At 41.6% G+C, this 20,387-nt stretch overlaps 2 protein-coding genes across 2 annotated transcripts in view; both read left to right on the top strand.

The window, feature by feature from the left end:
- The window catches only part of LOC122399303 (dentin sialophosphoprotein-like), a 44,584-nt gene extending 36,745 nt beyond the window's left edge, over positions 1-7,839 (top strand). The window contains 3 exon segments of the mRNA XM_043399893.1: positions 3,221-3,290; positions 3,292-3,337; positions 7,689-7,839. Coding sequence (XP_043255828.1) covers positions 3,221-3,290; positions 3,292-3,337; positions 7,689-7,705 — 133 coding nt within the window. The 3' untranslated portion in view covers positions 7,706-7,839.
- The window catches only part of LOC122399487 (FH1/FH2 domain-containing protein 3), a 250,892-nt gene continuing 238,232 nt past the window's right edge, over positions 7,728-20,387 (top strand). The window contains exon 1 of the mRNA XM_043400189.1: positions 7,728-8,039. Within this exon, the coding sequence (XP_043256124.1) occupies positions 7,875-8,039 (165 nt within the window). The 5' untranslated portion in view covers positions 7,728-7,874. The remainder of the gene's footprint in view (positions 8,040-20,387) is intronic.

Raw genomic sequence — 20,387 nt, forward strand, 5'->3', positions numbered from 1 at the left:
CCTAGGAAGGCAATTTACTCGAGACGCCTATTTAATCGTTTAAATTCATTGCTGTGGAATTGTGCATATCTCTAAGTAGAATCAAAGAGCACATAATAATTAGCCAAAATATTTCAGTAAAATTAAAAATAATTCTAATCACGGTCACAGCAATCCACAAGGGGTTAATTTAGAAATTATTTAAGAAAAGGGAATTGACTCGCGTAATGCCAGCCCCTTTGTTCCTTCGTCGCCTGTCCACGGTCGCCGAGTCACTCATATTTCCCCGACACACTATAGAATTTTATCGCTGCGTTGGCACCCTCCCGCGCGCGTTGCCTCCCATCACGTTTCTATGGGTCCAGCAGCCCCTTTTGTGAGCTTGTCACCCTCGTAGGGTCTCCTAGTACCGTGACAACAATGAGCACCGCCGCACTTACGGTTACGCTCTACGTGCTGCGCCAGCTGATTATTTTTTCACCGCACAATTACCATCCCTGCCGTTTCATTTGGCTCCTCGGTCCCCAACGAGACGTCCTCGAAACCTCTACCCTTGAAAACGACGCGCCAGCAAATAGCTGGACGGCGCTGGTCCCTTTGGCAGGGGCCTCGCTATCTTGCGGGGAATCGAAAAAAAAGGGATTGGGGGAAACATTTAAGGGTTTTACGCGGCGAAGGTAGCCTCGAACGGGCATTAGGAGAAGGGGTCGTTCCGGCTGGTCGGATAAAGTTTGTTTGACGACGATATCGCTAGTTTTTGGTTGACCGCAAAACGACGAGTCCGTGTACTTGGTACGCCGTTGTAAATGACTACGAGCGGAGTTTCCTAATTCTTTTCCAACCGTAATGCTTGACGTTTTCTTGCGGGAACTTAATGCCCCTACGTAGGACGCTTTTTGGTCGATTCGTAAATTAAACATGTTCGCGGGAGAGTGAACCACGTAGTGAAAGAACGTTCTCCAGTTTTTACCAATCGATGCTTTACGACAATAGTTTGTCACGATAAATTGCGGTGTACAAGTTACTCGTGGAAGAAGCAATTTGCGGTTACGAGAAGCTCCCTGCGATTTATGCGCATTAATGTCCGACAAACACGCACGCGTCGCGGAACGCTTTTGGGCGATATATGCGTTTCCATTCACGCGACAAAATGTACTGGAAATAAAATCTTTTTATGATTCATGCTACATTGTAATGTCAGGGAATGATATTTTACGTAGTTTGTCACGGGAACCTGACGATTTTTAAAGTACAATAGGTTGCGAATATTGGCATTTAGGCGAGAAACGGTCATGTTGCGTGCTTGCATAATGGACGCCATTTTAGCGACAATGGAACGGATTGCTGTAAATTGTGCGCTTGTGATGGAAATTTTTTTTTTCAAAAACGAGTACTCGGTTGTAATTACGCGGCGATTAATCCGTCGTCGTTTCAACATTTGCCATTTCTAGCTAAATTACGATAAGTTGTGGGTACAGAACTTTGGATCAACGTTTTCGTAGAAAAATAATTGACAAATGGCGGGGAACATTTGGAAAACGTTTTGTTAAAAAAATGAGTAACAATAAATACGTATTTGAGTTATATTTCAAATCGTCAGATTCCCATAGCTCACTTTACAAAAAGTGGTCACATATTTTTCTGATTTTAAATGGAATCGATGAGAATAATAATTTTGTAACTGGTTATTCGGGAGTAGTTTTCATCACATTCTCGTTTATACATATTCATTGAAACGAAGCCTATCTGAAACGTTATTGGAAGCCACAGAAAGTCCATTAATTAGGGTCCTTCACTTCCGAGCATTAATGCTGTCGCAGGCATTGATAGGTTAACGCGCTGATTGCGTAACGTCAGAGTTATTTCCTAATGTGGACGCCACTTAAATGGTACTTTCAAAGATGTGAAACAACGTATATGTGTACATAGTCGCACAGAAATGTACGAATACGCGTTTATGTCAATAGAACAATCGTTAAATTCACTTGCAAGGAAAGTTTAAAACACTGTCATTTCAATCATAAGAAGCATTAATTTACGATTACTTTGCAGGTTTTTACATACATCTCCCTTGATACTAACTAAATTTTTTATGCTACGTTAAATTTTTTCCAGACGTTCTATGTTGACACGTTAGTCCAATATTAGTATAGTCTTTATATCGTTTGATTTAATTTTACACTGGGAATCATAGTTTTCTTGGTTATACTGCGATGTTGACTGCACGCTATATGCAGTTACTAAAAGTGAAAATCATTTATCACTCTCGCCTACTCATCGATCTCCAAAACGTGCTACGTATACAGTAGAACATGTGTATGATCAAAATAGAAACATTTTATTCGTACTATTAAAAGTACAGAACGTAACAGAGAATGCAAAAATTTTTATAGGAAGAAATGTTAAATAATTCAAATAAGTTTTTAAATATTTTTTATCTATTCACGTAACACGATAATTACAGTATTTTGTTTAATAGGTATATTTTTATATTTTTGTTGACCATATTTTATGCAAGAATAAGCTATATTATCGCATAAATTAGTCCATTTGGATGTCGTGTATTTGTATGCATGCGTGTACATGATAAACTCGAGAACCACTGGACCGATTAAGATAAAACTTTCACTGCTAGATACCATTACTCTACCATAACTGGAATCGGAGTAGCAAACGAAAATACAAACTGAGACCTGTAGGGATGGAAAGTACGTTTTGTAATTTTTTTCTAAACATATTTTAATACCCTCAAACAGGTCTCTACTGCATATTGTCCATTAAAAAAAAAATATTTGATAATCAGCAATGGCATTACTCCAAAATTAATAGTATGTCCAATAGTAATTAGATTAAACGCATTTTAGGGATGGCAATAATAGCTCCCAAAACATTCTTAAATTATTGAAAATAAAGCTGTCGAGAGTCGCAGTACTGTTTTTTTTCGAATGAGAAAAGAAACCTATATTTCTGATGAACAAATAAAAACAAGATTGTTCACTTGGCAATAATTGTTAAAGATTCTGAAAATACTTCTGCGAAAGTTTCAATTAAATTCGATAAACTTTGGCAGATACACGCCATCTATAAAATACGAGGACAAAGTCAAGTTAAGTTAACAATGAACACAAATATTCCAGTGTCTGAATATTTTCGTAGCTCTCTGTAAACTGATTTTTAGTTTTAATGACACGACGCTTGGAAGGGCTTCAGATTTATCATTTTGCCGTTGGTATCCTGTTTGGGGTGTTCTTTGTACACGAGACGGAGTAGGGAGGGGGTTGACCACGTGGCGGCGCCACCGTCGTCTTAGCGGCGACAGGTGTCCGCGGCGTTCAGTGTCGCGGCAGCCGCTCGCGAGGTAAGGCACGTTGTGTTATCGGTTGTGTGCTCGATTGTTCCTGTCTCTCTTCTTTCCTTTCCCGTCTCGCGGTTTCGCGTTATTTCGTCCACGCATCGAGTCGATTAACGCGTGTCCCTGGTCGTGTGTTGTCCCTGTGAATCGTGTGGAAAGGTGACGCGCGTTTCCGTGCGCGGGAAGCGCGCGTGTCGTCGCGCTCACTCGAGGTGAGTTTTTGTCGCGCAGACTCCGGTTCGAAGGTTCGTTTACATACATATATATGTACTCTTGCTCCGTTCCGATTCGCGATCCCAGACGCCACGAAAATTAAACGCCGATTTCGTCGTACGAACGACACGAACGCCATAATTTCATGACTGGTCGGTGTCATAGGTGACGCGAGGATCGAGTCACCAATTAGATGCACGGTCAAAAGTGACATTGACAGAAGTGTTTTGACGCAGGCGTTACGGGCACGAATCTTTTGTACGTCCCTTTACGAACGTTGAATGCTTCGACCGGCTCAGCCGTTCTCTCGCTCCTTTTCAATCCTGTTATTTATTTTGGAGGCTAAGTTAGTTAGTGCACGACGATAGGTCCGGTTCGCGTTCGCCGTTCCGTGCTGTCTTGTTTTTTCTGTCGCTCACCTTCGCCACCGCCGTGTTTTCTGTAACGTCATCCTCTCCTACGTAAGATTCCCGACAGATCCGGCTGTCAGTTAATTCTCGTCGCTCGATCGACGATGGAAACGTTTCGATCTTCGAACGAGAAATTCGAAATGTTCCACGCTTTTCGATTTTAGCGTTTCACGAGCGTGCAATGTAAACATCGTTCGCTCGGAACAATGGTCGTCGAAATTCATTCGCGTTTTTAAAATTCCTCCAGAAACCGGTGCCAGTTTCTACAGACCGTTCCAGGAATCCCTCGACAGGAATTCCTATTTTCTAACGAAAAATTCGTCCGGTATAATAAAACAATTAGAGAAAGCCCGCGGTCGGTGAAACTCCTTTGACACGCGACGATGTATTCAGAAAAGTTGGCACCGGCGTGGAACCATCGGATCCGTTCGCGTACGCGAGAAAAAACATCGACCCACACGGTGGGACTCGTCGATTCGGACGAGTTTGGAAATCCTCTCGGGCACGATCTTACGTTACGATCGCATCTTAATCGTGAATCTTTCGTCGGCTACGGGCACCACGATCACATTCGTGGCATGGCGCAGACTCGTTTTCCCTTCTATCTCCCTCCCCCTCATTTCCCTCCATCCTTGTCTCGGTTTCCCTCTTTCTCATTCCCTTTCTGTCGCTTCGCGTGCTCTGTCTGTTTCTCTGTTATTCTCTATTTCTTCCCGTCTCGCTTTTTCTCTTCATCGAGCCGGTTCGCGGAGGAGCTAAGCCCATGCAGCCGGGTAAGAACAATGCGAATATGAGAGGATGACGAGACGGGTCGGCATGCGTAGATAATTGACACTTCGTAAATTCATTTCAGCCGCGCGGCGATTTTCTAGCGATTCCTCGTGCCTGGCGCGCTTTGCAAACGAGACCAGATGCGGTCCACGGAAATACGAGAACCGTCGTTGCATTGTTTCCACCATTTTCGTGACGTGTCGGACCACGCGCGCTTTAGCGCGGTATTGTGATTCCCCGCATACCGTGCGCAACCGTACCCCGCAGTTAGGTTAGATTCTGCTCCGTTCCCGTAAAGTGAAAATCATCAGAAACGAGATTCTGTTTCTCTTCGTTACAAGGTTACGCATCGTTCGATGTTAATATTAGAACTAGCAAAGCAGTCAAAATTACCCTTTCGTAATTTTTAACAAATCTGGTTAAACGCTTATTTCCATTGCATTGAAGCATCTATCGTTTTAATTTCTTTGGTACAAATAAATATATTATTAGTATATTAGTAGTTCTAATGTTAATATTGTAGTTAAATGAACCAGAGTAGTTTGTGCTTTTGTCTTCGTTGCTCCAGAAGAACGTCAGAGTTTGAACGGAGGATATTTTTTTACAATTTGATGAATTTTATTAACCCGAAGAAGGGTCGTCAATTTCTTCTGTTTTTCATATTTTTGATCGAAGAACGATCTTTGAGTAGAAGTACTTAAAACATTATAATTTTGTACGTTACTAAATAAATAATATCAACGAAAGTGATAGTAACTTTCGTAGTGAATTTTAGTCAATTTATTTACGTAATCGTTGTAGTTTGTCGCGTTTTATTTTTATTATACAAAGTACATGCAATAATTTTCGACCGTAGGACTTTTTTAGATTTAATATCCTTATTCTTTTTTGACAATAAATGTACACATGTGTTGTATATTTATACTGTTAGGAGGGAAAAAAGGATATTACGGTATTATGTGGCGCAAGCCGTATAAGTACCTCTCCCGCAGACTGCCTTGCAACGACTGTAGGCGTCATTCGCTTGCACGTTATTATACCGCTGAAATCTTATATTCTTTTCCTGGTGAAATAAATTTCACTTACCCGCCAGACTCATTTATTAATGACTTTGTAACGTTTCCTCATCGTTTTTATCCTGTCGTGTCCATTCGAACGAGACACGATTATCCGCGTTTCCTTAGGGCATTGCGTAAGCAATTTAAAAAAAAAAATATAGAAACAACTTCGTACATTAACGATATACATTATTTGCGGATAGTTTCTCACAAATTGGAGTACGCAAATATGCAAAATTTTTTCGTTGCACAATTATTAATTTTTTATGAAATACTAGCGTTACGCGAAATACAGTTTTGGAAACCCTGTAACAGCATGATTTATGCTTAGAGCGATTCCTATAAATATACCACATTAACACGCTAGTGCGATATTTTCCTGGTCATAGGCGAGATTCAAACTACGGCGGCGCCAGACAGTAATGTGTTAATGTAACAACTTACAAAATTGTGAAAAAATTCCCTCCGTTTATCCCTGAATAGCAAGCTTGGAAATACGTAGCAAAAGTAAAACGACTGCTTTGCCAACGATTAACAAAAACTTCAATTATAACGGAGCATCGAAAGATCGATTAAAAAGAAAAAGATAAATACTTGGTAAACAAATTTCGTGGTGTACATTTTATCGTCGCTTTTCTTTCGAGATCTTTTCAAAGACTAGATTTCTCAGATGTATGTATATTCGATTTCGATAAACGATCGTTTCGCGATATCGCGTATTTCTTAAAACACGGTGGAACGGTATATTCCATAGTGTTGGTGACCTTGATGGTAAACGATGAAAATTACACCTACCAATCTTCCCGCTTTCGACCAACGAGCCGACAAACGAGTGAAAGGAAAATCTAAAGGTCATCGACCGTTTGGAAACGACGAGGTTTCTTATTCACCAGGACGCCTGAAGTCAAAGGTTGTTACAATTCCGACATTGTCGCTTTCATGCGCGCAAACGGAAATGTCGAATGTTGTTTATTCCGGCACCGTCTGTGCCTACGTTCGTGACCGTCGATCTCAACGAAAATGCGTTTCTCGTTAGCGCTCGTAATGACGACGAAAATCGAAAACTACGCTCGCGGTATAATTAAAACGCCATTTGCGCGTTCGGTCGAAATGCAAAGAGACGCAAAAACGTGTAAGATGAAACACAAAGGGTGGTCAAAAAATAGTAACAACCATAAGAGTTTATTAGACACTTTTGTTCGAGTCTTGAGGTCTTGCAATTCTTACATAAAAATAATATTATTTATTCGTAACGTACATTTTACATTGTTATCGGTACATGACATTTTTTACAAAATAAGTCTAAATTTTTCCTCTACGTATCGAAGAAGCAGAATCCATAATTATCTGAAAATTGTTTGATTGTTGTTGAATGTTCAGGTTAATTCAAATTAATAGAAAAATGCAACACGAATGGAAGGTCACGGCTTTCGAACGATACGTGTCTCGATTCGATTCGACGCCGATAGAGCGCGCTGCACAGTCGTTCCCGCGCATTTTTTTGACCACCCCTCGCTCGGAGATAGGTTTTCCTTTTCCCGTCGCGCGAGTTTCGAAAATAAATCGGGCAGCTTTCCGCGGTGGCGCGTCGTCGTTCTCATTCACGTGAAACGAAGCACGCGGAGAGAAAAGAATATCGGTTCACCGCGATCAAGGTATTCACGTGAGCCTCTGTTCCGTCGTCGGAGCCGGTAGACGCGAATGGAACGCGTGGTGGAAGAAAGAGACGACGGGGGCGGGAAGGGAGAGTGAGGTGGAGGGGAAGGGGAAAGGAGGAGGACAGGAAAGGGGTAAAGGAACAGCGGTATGGCGCGAAGGGAAGAAAGAGAGACAGGGAAAGAGAAAGACAGAGAGAGAGAGAGAGAGAGAGATGGAATGAGAGCAAGGTTCGTTTTCTCGTTGTAGCCGGGCGATTCGAATGAAAATAAATCGGCGGTACGACGAACTGGTTCGTGCGTTCGCGTAAAGCGGTCGTGCGGTCCGGTGAGACTCGCGACGTAAAACAGGGCTGTGTGTTGCCTTTTTTGGATCGAAGAAAAAGGGCTATCGGGACAATCGGCCGTTACGGCCGAGAAACAGAGGGCCCGCGAGATGTCTCTGACATGCCGAGTGCAATATCTGAATGACGTCGATCCGTTCGCCTATGCGAGCTCCTATCCGGAGCCACCTAGGCCGCCTGTGCACACCTTCAGCGCGACCTTGCCACTAATTAACCAGCTCGCGGCGGTGCATCGACTTCTACGGGCGCCTCACAGGGTGAGTTTCATCTTTCCATGTTTCTTTTCATTCGTTCTTTATCGACGAACGAACCCTTGGACATACCAAGACAGGCGTCGGGGGACCAACTACTTAGAAACTCTCACTCTAATGCTACGTTTAGAATATTTATTTATTTGTTTATTTACTATGTATAATACAGTTGCAGAATATGTGCAAAAGTCTCGTTAATCGCGTATGTTATGAAATGCGTATAACACTCGTGCTTTTTAACCCTTTGCACTCCGAATTATATTTCAATTTTGTTACCAGCAACTCCCAACGCCTTTAAGTGTTTTATTTGAAATTTACCTGTTTTATGTACACTGTTGTTGCATTTTGTAACTTTCAAGTGTACGATATCTCTTTGGTTGACGAGGGAGCTCCTGAGATAAAAATTGATGTCGAATCACACTCGACATAGGAGTGCAAAGGGTTAAAGGAATACAGAGAACCGCTAAAGAAGTTTAGCTGTCTAAACAGGTTAGCTTCGCCAAGACTACGATTGATACTGTTATCGTATGTTTAATATTAGAATATGGAATAATTCCATATTTCTTATGGAAGTTTCCTATTAACATCATTCTATAGTTTTTTAAAAATTAAAATTTCCCTTAAAACATCCGCAGTCCAGTTATCACCATAGCAGATGAACATGGTGGGTGGCTAAGATCACTCATCGCGGTTTTTTGGCGAAAGACTATTTTTTTTTTCCGTTGCCCAGTTTTCCCAATCGAAAATAACTCTAAAAAATGAATGACTCTGTGAGTTATAAAGTTAGTACGAGTTCCAAGTTAATCGAAATAACCATCGATGTTATAGAAAATGTCTCTGAATGGTAACGAGAAGAATGCGCCAGTAGGTGTTTAAGCAAATGTTTCCCAGCGATGGGGGTAAAAATATGGCGCGCGTGGTTGTACGGTAATGCGGGGAAATCCATCTGTAACGGAGCCTCTCCCCGTGGTAGACTATACTTACTGGAAATTTTTCTCATCGTAAACAGGATTCTCGTTTAATGCAGCCACTTACTACGTTAAAGATTCTCGAGACCGCAGACATTTTCCGCCGGGGACAGGTTTCCCTTTTACCTAGCTCACCCTTGACGCACGCTTCGCCGTAACGTGCACGTGGAAATATATTTATATCCACGAATAAAACCGGGGGACCGTGGTGGGGGGGCAAAGGGCAGAGGATGAATTTTCCTTCGCGATATTAATATTTATGAAATCCGCTTCGATACGAGTCGCATAATTTATGCGTAAAAATTTCATGTACGCGTTCAAACTTCGCGCGCCTCTCGCCCGTCACCCGGGATATTCAAATTAACATTTTTTTTTTGGCAAACGAAGGTGGCAAGAAAGTACAATTTTGTTGAACGTGGATTATATTTTTTATACTTTCGCGAACAATATTTCTTCTTGTTTCTATTTCACGTTTTAATGGTCTGAAATCTTATGACATCTCGTGCAAACGATATACTGCGAACGTTCGTAAATAATAGTTTCGCTACCGATCGGAGTAATTTCTAGAGATAAGAAAGTTTTCGATGGTTCTCCTAATTTACAAATTAACGATTCGAGCGTTTCTGACTCGTGCAAACTCGCGCGGGACGCGCACATTCAGCAATCGCGAACTATTCAGCGATAAGACTCTGCGTTGCTACGATAGTGCGCCGCTCGATGATTGTTCGGGCCCACGCGACTTTCAGAACGGGTATTACAAAGTGCAAAGATTAGGTTAAAATTAGCTGTATTGTGATTTTAAAATTACAAGACACTTGAACTGTTATGGTTAAACAAAAATATCGTTTTTATCTTTTAATTGCATCGCTCAGTTAAAAAGAAACGAGTCGCAATGTAAATTTTTTTTGCGGGTAATTCTGAAAAATATAACATATTATTTTTTTTAAATATTTGACACTGTTTTTATTTGTTTTATTTCATTTATTTTTAGTTTTTATTTAAATTGTTAAACATTTTCTCTATGGCCTTTGTAGAATATCGTACGACTAGTTATGCTACTCCTTCGTTCACGATCTTTTTTCATTGCTTCCTGTAACATTTCCTTGTACGGTACAAGTTCCCACTATACTTTAGAGAGGAAAAGAACACCGAATGTATAATATAGGTCGAGCAGGCGTCCGACATACCTGCTCTAGTAGTTCCCGTAGCTTTCGGTACTGTCTTCGTATTGGTCGATCAGCGGCTCGCTTAAACAGAATAAAAGGCACGGAACGTTCGATTTCCTTGGTCGCCCGGTATTCCGAGAAGCGGTCATTAAGTCGTGTAAACTGGTTTCTGCTCCAATTTATCATGTCGCGAGCGCTTCCATCGTCTCTTTAAACAGCCTCTGTTAGCATCAGATAGCTTCGAATTCTTCGAAATTCCCCGCGAATTTTTTCATAATTTCGAGAGGCTTCTTTGTTCTAATTTATCTCTCGATCGTCCAACGATTTAAGCGACGGAACAAAGTGGTTGGTTACGGTCCTATCGATATGATTTCGACGCTCGACGCCGTGGACTGGATACACGAAAGGTCCGTATTAGTTCCGGCGCGGTCTCGAGTCAAGGGGTTTTATGATCGAGTCGAGATAGCTTTGTAGACGCGACACCTTTGTGGTGCTTTGGTTTGACACGCTAACGCGCTTCATTCAGCCAATCGTGCGACCGTGCGGGCGCACTTTATGCAAAACTGTCCGCGGAGACGCGCGTACGTTGCTCCGTCACGATCAGAAAGAGAAATACCGTAGGGAGCCACGTAGGGGTTCGGGTCACACGACACGGTCGCAGAAGCGTGCACGTGGTTCCTTTGTTCGTTGCATCGTTTCTGGAACAGCCCTTCGGCCACAACTATTCCCGGTGCACGGTTAAATGCACGATTACTGCAGCGTCGCTGAAACCTCGACTCCCGGCCACCTTCGTGACTGCACACTTTGACCCAATTGCGTCGCCGTGTCGCAACGCTCGCGAACGTTGCTGGAACAGCCCCGGTATAACAACGTCGCGACGCTATTCCTTCCGCATTCGACCCGAGCTCCAACGACCTGTCTCGAAGTAATCGTAACTTTTCAAAACGCCCCGTCCTCCGACGCGACGTACCAACGATTGACTTGCATGAACTTTCACCGATCATATTTATCGCGTTGCAGCATCGTACGCCCGTCGCGCATGACGCGCTTACGGTATCGCTCGAAAGTCTGCGGTCAACCTTCCTTGAATTCTTTGCTCGTCTTGTGGGACCCGAACGTTTAACATGTTGCATCACCCTCTGTGGCGAAAAAGAATCGTTTCTTCTTTTTTTCTTTATGGTTTGTCTCGTATAACCCACCCTACGTATCTCACTCGTTTGAGATAGAAACCATAACAGGAAAATAATATTGTAAACAACAAATTTTGTTCAGCCCATATTTTTAAGAAATAAAGTGAAATTGCTTATTAGTTATTAGATTTAGAGCCAATGCAGATCGACACTTTTTTACTCAGAATTTAATATTCTTCCATATTTTGGTGTAAAAAGTATAATATTCCATTTAAAGAAACAAAATTGACCTTCAGATCTCCAGAATACATTCACCTATAGAAAAGACAAATTCACCTCAAACCATGCAATTTTTTTATACAAAATTTTGTCGAGCTTTGGAAGTTAGAAAGGTGCACAAGTTGCACAGACCACCCACAGATTGTGAAACTTGACATCAAGAACTTGTGAACTTTGTTAATAAGTACCATATGTGAAAAAATTAATGTATCGTTTTATTAATTCAATTTCACCGTATTTAATCTGTTTTATTGAAAAACTTGTGTTTCAATGATATAGTTTCGATTTTGTTCCCAATATTAGAACTCAAACACTATACTGTGTGGATATAGTATACAAAAATTCGTCAAAAAGTCGAATGGTTGCAACGTGCAATCGGGCCACCGTTGCTGGAATCGATGCATACGAAACGTCGGATTTTATTTCCTCGACAGGCATTTTTCAGTAATCTCGGAATATTTCTTGCCCGAGCGAATCGAGTCGTCGCAATAAATTGGTAATTGGAGTTATCGGGCGTTCTTCTCGCGAATGGAGAAATCCTTTTCCGGCATTTCAGAGAAACTGCCTCCAGGTGACGATTTTCTTCCTCTTTTCATCGTCCCGGGACGACAACGGCGAGTAAATTCTATCGCGACCGTGAGAGGAAATTACGATACGGTTAATTTTAAAGTCGTTTCGGATGCCGCCTCCTGCCTTGGAAGATTCGAGCGTTCCGCAAGATGCTGGTCGGGTTCTCTTTGGACCCTCCTTCGGCAGTTCGCCGACATAACGGGATCAAGAAGCGTTACTCTCGTGGAAAAGGAATAAAAAGTACGTTTATGGTCCCGGCATTATATACCTATAGGTACGGTGCCGGTGTACCGGTTATCTCGCGAACACTGGTAGGGTTCTTTCCGTGTAACTCTTTTACCTGTCCTTTGGCGCGGTTAAATTCGGCCTCGCCCTTTCCAAAGGCATCCTTGACGCAGCTTCGATTCGTTTAAAGCCGACCGGTTCGGCCGCGGCAAAAAATTCTCGAAGAGGATTTCGGTTCGTCGATTGAAGTCACTCCGTTGAACGAGTTCGCGTCGCGTTTTACGAGCCGAACGCGCCCCGCGTTATATTTATTCTACTACAACGTCAATAACCGACCGTTGATTTAGGTTTTCAATGCAAATATTTACGAAGTAACGATAATTCGAATTGTCGCGCGACGAACCCCTTTTTGTTTTCACTTCGCGAAATAAGAACAGACGGACCCATGAAACTCCATTTCATCAGCGTAATAATATTTTAATATCTTTCGAATGCACCCACTGATCGAGCAATCTTTTCGTGATCGCTCGCCAAATTGAGTTAACCTCTTCTTCCTAGATCTCGTATATCGAGGAACTGAGAGACCCTTGATATCTGCTATTTTGCTATAAATATCGCAAATATCGTAATAGATTCCGTCGAATGATATTTCGAGGAACTTTTGTCCGGAATATATGTTCGAAATAGCGTAACGCGTTCCTCGGTACGTAAATAATTCTCAAGTTATGAACTGGAAGATGTAGTATATTATTCGTGCAACGCTTTTACGAGGCTCACGAAGGTAGCAGCGAAGTCTCTTCTCGCCCTGCAATGAAATCGCAATAATTATCGGACCGTATCTTTGTTGCGATAAAGGCTGAAGCGTCAATCACGGTGAAAGGAAAATGATCGAGTGACTTTTCAAGTAGCGCCCGTTGACCGTCCGGTCGCCGGATCGTAGATCGAGATATTTATCATTTGAGCAGAAAAAAATCGCGCGAGCGGTAGGCATAAATTCAACGGCGCGTCTCATTACATTTTCCGAGGGATAAATTCGAGGGAATGCGAACTATAAATTCCACCTCCCGAGTACAGGCTGCTCATAAATTCGGAGCATAGCATTGCTTTAACATACACGACAGAATGCGCGAGAGAAAAGAGGGTTTTCGTGAAAGACAACGCGAAAGAATATAAGAGATAGCGGCGCGGGTACGCGAACTCTGTTGCAAAATACAGTTCGTGGAACGTTGTTCCGTTAAATATTTATACGCTCTGCTCTGCTCGACGAAATAACGATTTCCTGTTTATTTGCCAGCAGTCGAAATTTACTTTCCTCGTTTTTCGGTAGCTCGGAAAAATTGGCAAAATACTTCGCGTTGTTCTTCGTGAAAGATTCAGCAACTTTCGTGTGCAATATTTTTTTCGATTTCCATTTGTTTTCTGGTTACTCGAGCTTCCTCAAAAAATCTCAATAACCTCTCTCGTCGATATCAGAATAAAATTTTTATGTCAAGTGTAGAATAGATCTTTTTATAGAAACAGTTAAACGACTCACCCTGAATAATTAAGACGTATCTTGCTAGAAAACTAAAATTATTCGTTAAAATATCGATAAAATGGTTAACAGTGTTTAGTTTGCATTTTGAAGAATTTTTTTATACAACATGTAGTTTACAAGAAAAATTAAGGTGAAAGTGTTAAATGACCTGTATATTTTGAGAGATTTATAACGTTACAACCGGTCATCGGTCTACTTTTTCTGTAAAAAAGAAAATCTTTACGAAGACCAGAGAAAATATAAAATTGTAGATTAGAATACTGGAGGCGGCGATGTCGCGGGAGCGATAAAACGCGGGAATCCGTGGGAGATCGTGTATCCGCGAACGAAACGGAGCTTTTTCAAGCGGCAACAAGGTATCCGCGTTACATAATATTACAATTAGATTGCGCGTTAAGCGGCACCGCATTCCGGACGGTTGACCGGGCGTCGTAACGCGTCCCGCGTTCGATTTTATGCCAAATAGAGCATGCCCGTCTCGTCCTGCGCGGAAGATCAGTGCCGGCACACCGGCTACGGGCAATCCATTTTTTCCCCCCTCCACCACCTCCTCCCGGTTTGCTCCGCATTCCTATTGAATGGTAATGGAGAGTTACGATTGCGATTTATGGCGGCGTTATACTTGGGAGGCTGCGAAATTTCGGTTTTATGGCCGACCGGCTTATCGTGCCGCACGGCAATGGACTGCGAAGTGCACCGCCGGGGTGCCGTCGTGCCACCGAATAACGATACCAGAAAGAGACGTAAATCACCACGGGGCCATTGGGACGCCCGTCCCCCGGGAACCGACGGGCCTTTTTTACCTCTCGTGCACCGGCCTACGGTACCGCCGAGTCGTTAGTCGGATTTCTGACGCGTGTCAGAACGGGAACGAAATCAATCGTTAGCCGTCATTATCCACTCTTGCGAAATTAGCCGGCTGAGATCGCCGATTGACGAACTGCAACGAGAATTTTCAGACGATACGCGCAACGCAGGCGTGTCAGGCTCATTTTGGTCCACCTATAATTATTTTAACCAACGATACCTCAAAGGCAATTTTTCGGTTGTACCAACACTTATCGTTGTATGCAAACATTTCTACGATCGAAGATCTAGGAACTCGATTAAAGGGACTAACCATTATCATTAGGAAACGTCAGTAAAACGAGGTCTCTATGAATTTTGTTTTAAATTCTAACAGCTCTGGATTGCTGGTAATTAAGCTCTCGATTACTCGCGACAATCATTTATTTGTGGTGAACCCTCAAAATCGAATCGATCGTGAAAATAATCGTGCTCATTTTGGTCCGAGGTTCGTCGACGTATAATTATTTTAACCAACGATACTTCAAAGGCAATTTTTCGGTTGTACCAACACCGGTCGTTGTATGTAAACATTTGTACGATCGGCGATCTAGGAACTCGATTAAAGGGACTAACAATTATCATTAGGAAACGTTAGTAAAACGAGGTCTCTATGAATTTTTAAAAAATTCTAGACAGACAGACATTTGTTTGTGGTGAACCCTCAAAATTGAGAATCGTTCGTGAAAATAATCGTGCTCATTTTGGTCCGAGGTTCGTCGACCTATAATTATATTAGCCAACGACACTTCAAATGCAATTTTTCGGTTGTACCAACACCGATCGTTGTATGCAAAGATTTGTACGATCGAAGATCTAGGAACGAAGAGGTAGGAATCATTAGGAAACGTAAAAGGAGGTCTCTATGAATTTTTTAAAAATTTTAGCAGCATGGATAGCTGTTAATTAAGCTCTCGATTACTCGCGACAACCATTTATTTGTGGCGAATCCTCAAAATCGAATCGATCGTGAAAATAATCATAAAACTTCGTATAATTGGACAGTCGGTTAATTAGTCCAAAATGTTCCGTTCCCGGTGTGTCCCAATTAACCGAACTCCGCCAACATCCCCTCGAAGTCCTTCAACCCTCGCGTTATTGTAAATCATTCACTAATAGAGTACTCATTTGCGCAGTTCCTAATGTAGGGGTACGATGTCTGCTTATTGCAGTAATAAACGAATGTCATATGAACGAAGATTTTAGGATTACGTGTATTAGGATTTTCTGAAGTTATGTTTATCGCTAGAAACGATAGATACGCGAAGAAATATATAATGCAATGGAAATAAGTGTTTATATATTCTCTTATAGAAAATTACGATAAATTTTCAAAACTTCAGTCGAGTAAATTTTTTACAAGTTTTATTAGAAATTACGAATGGGTAATTTTTACTGGTTTGGTAGTTCTAGTGTTAAGAATATTCGAACGAGTTGTCAAACTCTCTGAAACATCGTCAAGATAATTGGAACAATCACCAGATTCAGACACTTAAATATAATTAATATTTTATAAAAATCTTCAAGAATCAGGACTCCCCAAATAGTTTAAAATTATTTTCGTTAGAATCAAAAGTTACAAATTGTAGGATCCGTGAATCGCTGTACGTGACAATACATTTCCGAAATTTAGGTCGTTGAAACCATGCCACGCAACTCGGAACCAGTATTGTTGACGTTGCTCGCGAAAAAGTAAAAATCTCTTTCGCCAAACCGCAGCGTCGAAAGTTTTTTCAGTCTCTGCTCAATTTACCCTTCAGCGTTATAAGTTGCATCGTAAAAATCCTCGAGGTAAATCAATTTGACCCGCAGAAACGTGTCGACGAAAGTTTGCTCAATTTCTCGAAATCGTTATTTACAATTTCGACTCGAGCCCAACTATGGTTTCGTAAGATTACTTTTCCTTGTTACTGCAATAAGTTCCAGAAATAGCGATACAAAACTCGTCAGGCTAACGCTTCCGCTATTTTTTGATCACACAATTTCATTTTTAGACCAAACTTTTGTTTAGGGTGCTATTAAATATTCTTTAGCCATTCTTTTTCATTGGTCCTTGGTTAAATATTCTCATCTAACCGTTAAGGGAATAATTTCCTTTGAATTGGACTTGTCAATTTTCTCCAAGAATATTTCAAAGTATAGTAGACAATATTTATAGAAAGAAATTTTATCCTGGAATTAATATATGGGTGTTTTTAAAATCGATAATACACGCTATTGGTCAATTAAATTTTCGACTTAAATATTCACTTTTGAAATATTATCGTACGTTGTAATATTTTTTTTTGCCCCGTAGCATAGTTCAAATTTGATTTCTCGGTGGATTTTGAATTCTGTTCCGCGTCGAGGTTTTCTTGCGTTTAACGATTCCCGCGCATTGCCCTGGCGCTTCGCGAGAACGGAAAAGCCGGGAAAAGCGAAAAGTTATTCACGCCACGGTCGGTTTCATTCGACAATTCATACAGCCACGCTCGGCTGTGCAGACGGCTTAAAAACGAGTGTCTCTGTCTTTTTGTCGCGCGCCGCGTATTATCCACCCGCGAGCGTCGCTGTTTCCTTACTTCCCTCGAAATTTTTTGAAACTACTCGTCACCAGAGTCGAGCATTAATCGATTAATACAGCGAGAACTCCATTTCTACGAACTCGAGAACGTTCTTATTTTTTGGCTTTTCGTCGAACACCCTCGTCGTATTTATTTTCAACGACCATCCTTTTCTTCGTCGAAAGAAGACGATGATGGACTCTGCAAAGTGTTCGAACATAGAGAAACGATTGTTCCGATGAAAGTCGTTGGCAAAGAACGCGATAATATATTTTGTGACGTTTGCTTTGGCTGAATTTTATGACTCCCGGAGGGTCTTCGACCACTCGATCGTAAAACGCGAGATACTTGTGATGGATTCGCGCAATCCGTCAAGCAATCGAGCGTCGTTCATTCGTCGAAATATACCTCTCTGGGATTTGCATGGAAGTATAAACACTTTGTCAGCGCTCCGTCTGACGGCTCCTGCGAAGAATATTTTGTCGGATGATGGTTTGACGGATAAAACGAATCAACCGTAAGGTATGCTTGAAGTTCCAAGAATTCGTAACACCTGTTTGTTTATACAGAACACGATCTACGCAGATTTCAAATTAGAATATAGAAGGATTTTTCAACAATATCGATATCTATTTGCATATTTTTTGTGGGAATTAAATTATTATTTTCGAAATATACTTTAAAACTATTTTTTACATATTTTTATTTGAACTAAGATCGATAACCTCGATGTAGTAATTGTTGAAGAAAATTCGTATGGAAACGTGTCGATCACTTCATAAGAATAATTCATGACAAGAAATTAAATTTTTCAAGACAATGTTTTGTAAGTTTAACACCGAAAAATGTTGGCATACGTAATTTCGATCGCGTACAAGCAATATATTATACGAACATGTTACAGACCTTTGATAAAACAAGTTCTGCCATTTACCATATACAGCATACGTTAACTGACAATGAGTCACCCGATATGTAAAACTCGGCACTGTAGCTATTTCCATTTTCATCAAGCTACACTCGAACAGACAATTGAATCCGATAGAAAACGCAATGGGCAATTAATCTTCTTGAAATATCGCGTTTAAGCTGGGCTAAAAATCCATCGACCGAATCCATTATTTCTATTGCACGGGCAATCAGTGTTCCGTTGTCCATTAGATATCGAAACGTTCCCTATACAAGGTTTTCAAAAAGGATTTCGTCTGACAGAGAATTTTTAAATCCGGCCTCAACTTCCAAAATGTTTAACCATAGAGTTTCACAGTCGTTACTTCTTTCCTATTGCAAAGATAACAATAATCCAAAATAATAAACGTAAAAAATGAATGTCTAGATCAAAATGGGTTATCCAACATTTCTTGGGAATACATTTGTCATCTTTCGTGGCAGTCTCGTTGTAAACAATGGTCAGAAAACGCAGCACGTAACGCGTCATCGACGAAATAACCACTAAATATAGCGGTACATCACGAACGAAGTAATTATAAATCACGTGGATCGTAACGATACGTCATCAGCGAGTTAAACGCGATCCTTGGATAACACGCTCGGTTTTCGAGTTAACAGCTGCATTTTTAATTGAGAAACACAATCTCTCGCGAGGAATGTCCTCGAAGATGCATGTAGTTCTCGCGCGAGAGAAACGATGTAATCTGAAAGATGAATTTTGAGAAGATTTTCATTAACGGTCTCGGAACCGTTAACTCCGTGACGCATCGGGCTGCTATTATTGTACGAATCTTGAAATTCCTCTGATCGAACCAGCGTTTAAGAGAGGTCGCTAAAAGTGTTCGTTAACACGGACTCGCGATAAGAGGCAACTATCACGTTCGATCAAAGTTTCCGGAGGGAAAGCGTTAATGCACGTAACTGTAACCCGAAATGAGTAATTCAAGGAAAACTGTTAACCTAATTTCGAATCGGTGACTGAAATTCGTTACTCGTGGGACCAAATAACGCGTACTAGTTTTTGGTGCAAAATGCGTCCAGAGGTGGTCAATTTCAAGCATTAAATCGCAGTGTTATGGGACCTACATCGTTATCGTTATAATTATCCACGCTATCCCCGTTTCTAATAATACAATTCGAATTTCCAACCGGAATTTTCGGTCATGCTACACCTGTGACATGGTTCCACGACTATTTTCGTGGATATCCGCGACCGGTAGCGCTGAACTTTCGCCGAATTTTGGATGGCTGACAATTCGGTGACGTCATCGTCGCGATATCTCTCCCCGCGAACAGATCTCGCTACCTTGGGCTCCGTAACGCTGCAGAGTCGCCTGATAGACGGTCTCTGCCTACCGGCTCGACCTGCCTACCTATCTCTTTCAGCTATAGCCCCAGTCAGCCGGCTCTTTTATAGTTATAGCTGACTGGTACGGGTCTCCGTTGCATTCCGCCACGAATGTTGCGGCCCCGTGCATGCAGCTCGCGCTCCACGACCGAGTGTCCAGTTTCATTCACGAGGAGCACCGTGTTCCTTGACGGTGGAATTTCTTTCGGCCACCAGCTCCTCGCGAATAGGATTTTCGAATCGCCCGCTCCCTCGTCGAGCAATCTTTCCCGCGACCGTTTCATCGCCAAATTGAGTTATGCACTTCTTCCTAGTTCTCGATTCTTTGTATTCTCAGTCACCGACTCTCGACGAGCTTATCGGGGAACCGAGAAACCCTTGATATCTGCTATTTTCTCGATAACTTTCGTTCGCAAAAGCATTGTAGAAATATGCATCGACTCTTTCGATGACAGGACCATGAAGCTAAAAAATTAAAGGAAATAAATTTGAAACAATGAATTCTAGCCAGGATACGATCGACCTGTTTCTATGCACGCTTCTTTGCTTCTACTTTCGAATTAAACGAAGGTACAGTGACTCGTAAAACCGTGTAGTCATCGCGCGATTCCGTTCTAGTTTTCTTTGCAAATTTGCCGCATGTAAATATAATGAGACTCAGCGAGAGCATGTATATTAGAAATCGTCTTCTCTTTGCAACAGATACAGAACGGATTGGACAAAGCTCTCGTGTACTGGCGAGTGCTTTAAGTGTGTCAGGTGTAGGAAATGCAATGGGAACGTAGAGACAT

Source organism: Colletes gigas, unplaced genomic scaffold, assembly GCF_013123115.1.
Source record: "Colletes gigas isolate AHSC1104 unplaced genomic scaffold, ASM1312311v1 Colletes_gigas_Sc00013, whole genome shotgun sequence".
In the NCBI taxonomy this organism is placed as follows: domain Eukaryota; kingdom Metazoa; phylum Arthropoda; class Insecta; order Hymenoptera; family Colletidae; genus Colletes; species Colletes gigas.